At 42.9% G+C, this 6,409-nt stretch overlaps 1 protein-coding gene across 1 annotated transcript; it reads right to left on the bottom strand.

The window, feature by feature from the left end:
* Positions 1-1,805: 1,805 nt before the first annotated feature.
* Positions 1,806-6,024, bottom strand: LOC109062321. The gene is made up of 2 exons (XM_042744668.1): positions 5,849-6,024; positions 1,806-5,657 (listed from the first exon to the last, which is right to left on the bottom strand). Exon 2 carries the CDS (start codon positions 5,448-5,450, stop codon positions 1,806-1,808), a length of 3,645 nt encoding a protein of 1,214 aa, XP_042600602.1. The 5' UTR covers positions 5,451-5,657; positions 5,849-6,024.
* Positions 6,025-6,409: the final 385 nt, after the last annotated feature.

Raw genomic sequence — 6,409 nt, forward strand, 5'->3', positions numbered from 1 at the left:
AGAGCATTGCAGGGGTAAGAATCAAGGGTGAGTCTGCATCCAAAGAAACAGGTACGAGAGGTCTACTGTTAATAATTGCTGTCACTTCCGCCATAAGTGTACAAAGCACTTCATCTGAGAGGTTAGAATGTCCTTCCCGCATCAGCATTGAGTCAAGAATTCTACGAGCCAGACCAATCATTCGCTCCCATGTGCCCCCCATATGGGAGGAGTGTGGTGGGTTGAAAACCCATGTGCATCCCTCGTTATTGATGTATCTTTGCACCTTTGTTTCTTTTATAACTTTGTGGAATTCAAGCTCGTTGCAAGCACCAACAAAGTTGGTTCCACAGTCTGAGTGCAGTTGTTTTGCAGGGCCACGGATCGCGAAAAACCTGCGAAGTGCATTGATATAACTCGAAGAGTCCATAGACATAATGACTTCAATGTGAACTGCACGGGTGCTCATGCAGGTGAAAAGCACCGCCCAGCGTTTACTGAGAGCTTGACCTCCTCTTGTTCGGCGAGCTACCACTGTCCAAGGCCCAAAGACATCTAAGCCAGTGTAAGTAAAGGGTGGTGACACACTTAGTCGTTCTGGTGGCAAGTCTGACATTTTCTGCATTTCAAGTTTACCACGAAGTTTACGACAGGTTACACATCCATGAAGAATACTGCTTATGCATCTCTTTCCTCCAATAAGCCATAATCCAGCAGCACGAATGGCCCCTTCTGTGAATATGCGGCCTTGGTGCTCCACACGTTCATGGTAGTGCCTTATGAGTAACGCAGAAACGTGATGCTTACCGGGCAAGATGACTGGGTTTTTCTCTGGGTAGTTTAAATCTGCCAGTTTTAATCTGCCTCCGACTCGGAGTAGACCGTCCTCATCTAAGAAAGGATTCAGTTTTGAGAGTGGAACTTTGCTGCTCAGGTGTCCTCCCTTAGAGAGTGTTTCGATGTCCTTGTTGAATGATTCCTTTTGCACAGAGCTGATTATCACATTCTTGGCTTTTAACAACCCACTTACAGTGTGTGCTTGTGAACAAAGGTGCCAACCACTGCATGTGTTGGATTCACTGGTGGATCTAGAAGAGCAAGCTACATGGATGAGCGATGCAATGGCTCTTTGTAAGGATTTCCAAGAGGAGAACCTCTGAAACCTGTCAGAGGTGAGTTGTTTATCCTTCATTCCTGTGGTGCAAGCTGTCACAATTGGCCTGATTTCTGTATCTGAATCTGGATCCACAAGCGCAAAGTTGTCTGTCATATTGAAATCATCTTCATGTGGCTTATGCAGGAATGCTGGACCTGTAAACCAGTTTGATTTCACGAGCTGAGATGCATGGATGGACCTGGAAGCAATGTCAGCAGGATTGTGCTCTGTGGGTATGTATCGCCATTGCTTTGGTTCTGAAAATTGTCTGATTCTCTGCACCCTGTTGTGGACATAGACGTAGAAACGTTTAGTTTCGTTATAGATATAGCCAAGTACAATTTTGCTATCACTGTAGAAGGTAATAGCATCCGGTTTGAAGTCAATCTCTTGAACAATGAGTTCTGCTACCTCCACTGCTAAGACTGCAGCACAAAGCTCTAATCGGGGTATGGTAGGCTGGTTTTGGCTTCAGTTTTGCTTTTCCTAAGATGAAGCCAATGCTGATCTGTCCATCTCCATCTACTGCCCTGAGATATGCTACAGCCCCTATGGCCTTTGTTGACGCATCAGAGAAAACACAGATTTCTTTGTGAATTGCCTTTGAATGAGAGTTGGGTGTGTAAGAACAAAGAATGTGAAGGTGTTGCAAGTCTTTCACTGAATGCCTTCATGATTCCCACTCACCATGTTTCTCTTGTGGCAGTGATTCATCCCAGTCTGTTCCTTCAATGGATAGCTCTCGAAGTAGAAACCTCCCCTGTATAGTGACAGGAGCCACAAGACCGAGAGGATCAAAGAGACTATTAATTATGGAAAGGACACCACGGCGTGTGAATGGTTTGTCGTTGACTGATACTTTAAATGTAAATGTATCAGTCGCAGTCTCCCAATTCAGACCAAGGCTGCGTTGTGTAGGCATAGTTGTTCCACTGAGATCGAGGTCTTTGATGTCTTTCGCGTGATCTTCAGTTGGGAATGCTTTGAGTACTTGTAGACTGTTGGATACAATCTTGTGCAGCCGCAGGTTTGATTCGGAGAGGGATGCTTGTGTTCTCTTTAGTAGGTCTATTGCTTCCTCTTCAGTTGGCAAGGAGATTAGTGCATCATCCACATAGAATCCACGTTCCACAAAGTACCGGGTGTCTGGACCGTATCGCAGAGCACCCTTCTCTGCTGCTCGTCTTAAACAGTAAATCGCTACCGCCGGGGAAGGACTGTTGCCAAACACATGGACTTTCATCTTGTATTCAACAATGTCCTTGTTAAGGTCGTTATCACGGTACCATAGGAAGCGTAGGTAATCTCTGTGATCTTCTCTCACAACAAAACAGTGAAACATTTGTTGTATGTCTGCCATCACTGCTACACATTCTTTCCTGAAGCGCATCAGGACGCCAATGAGGCTGTTATTAAGGTCTGGTCCAGTGAGGAGCACATTATTGAGAGAGGTACCTTCATGCTGTGCGCTGGAGTCAAATACTACCCTGATCTGATCTGTTTTTTTGGGATGATAGACTCCGAATAGTGGTAAGTACCAGCATTCATTTCCCTTTGGTAGTGGAGCTGCAAGTTCTGCATGATCACTGTTGAATAGTTTTTGCATGAAAGTTACAAACTGTTCTTTCATATCTGGCTTCCGTTCTAGGGTACGTCGTAAGGAAGAGAGGCGGCTCAAAGCTTGATCTCTGTTGTTCGAAAGAACTGGGCGTGGAGACCTAAAAGGAAGAGGGGCCACCCAACTGTTGGAATTATCCTGGAAAACATCTTTCTCCATAATCTTTAGAAAGACTTCATCCTCGACGGAGAGTGCAGGCTTATTGTCATTCTCTGATCTCTTAAATAGAGTCTGGCCGAGATTGTCTTCGTTCATGTTACAGTGGGCTTCGAAGTCATGGGCTGTATGCAGAGCTGTTAAGTTACTGGTGATCTTTTCTTTAATGTGTACGTGACTTGTACAAGGAATAAACAGTGAGGGTCTTCCATTTTCTAAGATGTTTGTCTTGAAACTGGAAACACTGGGCTTGTGCACATCTCCTAGGCATACTTCACCGACCAGAACCCATCCTAAGTCAAGTTTTTGGCCAAAGGGTGTGTTATTTGGGCCATTAATTTGTTTCCTCACTTTATGAACTCTGAGTATGTCTTCTGGTATTTCAGATGCAATATGCTTGAGGTGAAGTTGATGGAGAGCAGCTTCAGGTGTTGGAATTTCATCACGGTTGTTGGGTATTTCATCACATTCAATTAGTGTTGGAAGCGCAAGACTGATTCCACCATTTGCCGCTTCAATCTGATAGCCATTTGCTTTCCTTCCTAAGCACTCAATCAACCCAGCACATGTCTTTAGGCTGTAAGGAGTTGCTTTACTATTGATGTTGAATATGTCAAAAAATCTTGACCTGGCCAGAGATCTGTTGCTCTGATCGTCGAGTATAGCATACATCTTTACTGCATTCTCAGGATGCCCCACAGGAAACACCTTGACGAGACATATTTTGGAACAAGATTTTGTGGAAAGACCATGACAAACTTCAGTGCAAAGGGAGCTCACTTCTTGTGTTGTTGGATTTTCTCCTGCATCCTCCCCGCCATGCTGTAATGGAGGACTTCGGATTTTAGGTGTCCATGAGGGTGGACCAGGATGCAGAGCTGAGTTGTGACTGTCACTGTTGCACTCATCACATTTTAGAATGACTTTGCAATCGCGAGCAAAGTGTGATGATGAAGAGCAGCACCTAAAGCAGATCCCTTGGTCTTTTAGGTATGCTTTTCGCTCATCGATGGTTTTCAATCTGAAGCCTCGACATTTCCTTAAAGGGTGAGGTTTGTTGTGTATAGGACAGTATTTGGCTGGATCATCTTTAGAAGGCATTTTGTCTTGAAATGCACTATGAGAGATTTCAGTTTTGTGCACCAACACTGGCGTCTTGAAGTTAGAGCGGTTTACAGTGAGCCCTTCATACTGTGGGCGGCAACTACTAGAAAAGGCAAAGCTGGGATCATTACGTGTTTTAGCATGATTGCAAATGAACTGAGTAAAGAACGAGAAAGGAGGATAAGTGACACCAAATTCTTCTTTCAACTTTGAGCCTTGAGAAATCCATTTCTCTTGTAAGGTATATGGCAGTTTTTCAACGATGGGCCTGATGCCGCGAGCAGTGTCTAAGTAGGCTAAACCTGGTAGATAGCCGTCATCTTTGGCTGAGAGAAGCTCCATTAAAAGATCTCCTAGCTCTCTTAATTTGAGGTTGTCTTTACCTGAAATCCTGGGAAAACTGTCTAACTTCTTAAACAACGCACTTTCGATTACTTCAGGTGAGCTGTAGCATTCATCAAGTCTGTTCCAGACCATTTTCAAGGCTGTGTCTGGGTTTCCTATGTGAACTGCCCTGAGACGTCTTACGTATTCTGAAGATTCTTTACCAAGCCACTTTGACAACAAGTCTAGCTCCTCACTGGCCGTAAGACCCAAGTCTTTGATTGTGTTGATAAAAGAGGACCTCCAGGCTCTGTAACTTTCAGGGTGATCATCAAAGCGTGTTAAACCACTGCTCACCAGCTCACGACGTGCAAGATATTTCACTAGGTCCATCATGCCTGAAGTTTCTGAGTGTTGTGGCAAAGATCTGGATACACCGCTGCACTTAGCCTGTTGCTGCCATTTATTGCTGACTGGTATTTCTATTGACTCTTTTTTCATGTTTCTTGGGAGTTTTACTTGTTGCAGTTTTGGCACTCTTAGAGATGGAGATGTAGAACATGCATCAAGTACGACATACTGGTCATCATTCACATGCACTATATTTGGTTCAGTTTGAGAGGTAAACTGGTTCTGATCCGTCACTTGGTCTGGTTCAGATTTGCAATCATGAGACTGATCAGCGGTTAAGTCGGCCTGCTCACTGAGATATGTAGCTTGATCCCTGACATAATCACAAACACGTTTTTTTGTGCTTTGTGCTGATGAAGAGTGACTTTTCCTTTCATATGGCTCCTCATCCTCAAACTCTGCTGCTGCTTCTAATATATCCGCTTCTGCACTAGCAGCTGCAGCCTCTTTTTCCAGATGTAGGGCTTCCAAATTAGCTTGTAGTCTGGCTGAGTCCACTTTAATTGCAATTTCTCTCTCTGAAAAGGTAACTCGTGCACGTGCTGCCTCTGCCTTAGCTCTAGCACGTGCTGCAGCAACACCAACTGAAGATCTTGAGGATCTTGAAGTTCTTATGGAACTTTTAGAGGATGTGTCAGATGCTCTGTTACTTTTACTTTGTATCTTTCCTAACGTGGTGTCTTTTAGATACCTTTCAGCCATGATGCTCACTACTTGCTACTGTACGCTTCTGCCAAGATGTTCAGCCAGCTGATTTGTCATTTCACTGTACTGCTCTCCTTGTGTGTTTCCATATGTGTGAACACAATTTAGCAGCAAGCCAAACTCCCTTCAAATAAAGACTGGAGCCAGGGTGTAGTTTTCAAAACTCCTGATGTTTACTCCAATATGCTTCAAAGGAGAGTGAAACTATCAAAAACAATACACAAATAAATTGTTTTTAGTAAAAAGAATACAAAATATATACACAATATAAAGGCTGACAGAGCAGAGTTACCAGTTGAGCAATTGGTGTATAAAATAAAAAATAATTATTACCAATATAGCATAGGTAATAAAGAAAATATTCTCAATTTACAAATTTTACAATAATTACTTACTGACAATGCTTTCGAAGACATGAACATTAAAGAAAACTGGAGCGGCAGTCACATGGAGCTTAAAGCTTGAGAGAGCTGAGCAAACTGAAACCAAAATGGCTGCTCCCTTGCTTAGTCTGGTAATTTTCAAAATTAGAGTCCCAAGAGTGAAACCTAAAACACTTAACACAATGAACATAACAGATGCATTGGGATCAGCATTTATAGACATTCTGAACTCTATTGGGGTTAGACAACACGTCTCAGGACCTACTCATTGTCGAAATCATACTCTAGATTTAATACTGTCACATGGAATTGATGTTGATGGTGTTGAAATTATGCAGCCAAGTGATGATATCTCAGATCATTATTTAGTTTTGTGCAAACTTCGTATAGCTAAAACTGTAAATTCTACTTCTTGTTACAAGTATGGTAGAACCATCACTTCTACCACAATAGACTGATTTGTAAGTAATCTTCCTGATGTATCCCAATTCCTTAGCATATCCAAAACCTCATAACAACTTGATGATGTAATAGAAACTATGGACTCTCTCTTTTCTAGCATTTTAAATACAG

The sequence above is a fragment of the Cyprinus carpio genome, chromosome A4 (genome assembly GCF_018340385.1).
Source record: "Cyprinus carpio isolate SPL01 chromosome A4, ASM1834038v1, whole genome shotgun sequence".
In the NCBI taxonomy this organism is placed as follows: Eukaryota; Metazoa; Chordata; class Actinopteri; order Cypriniformes; family Cyprinidae; genus Cyprinus; species Cyprinus carpio.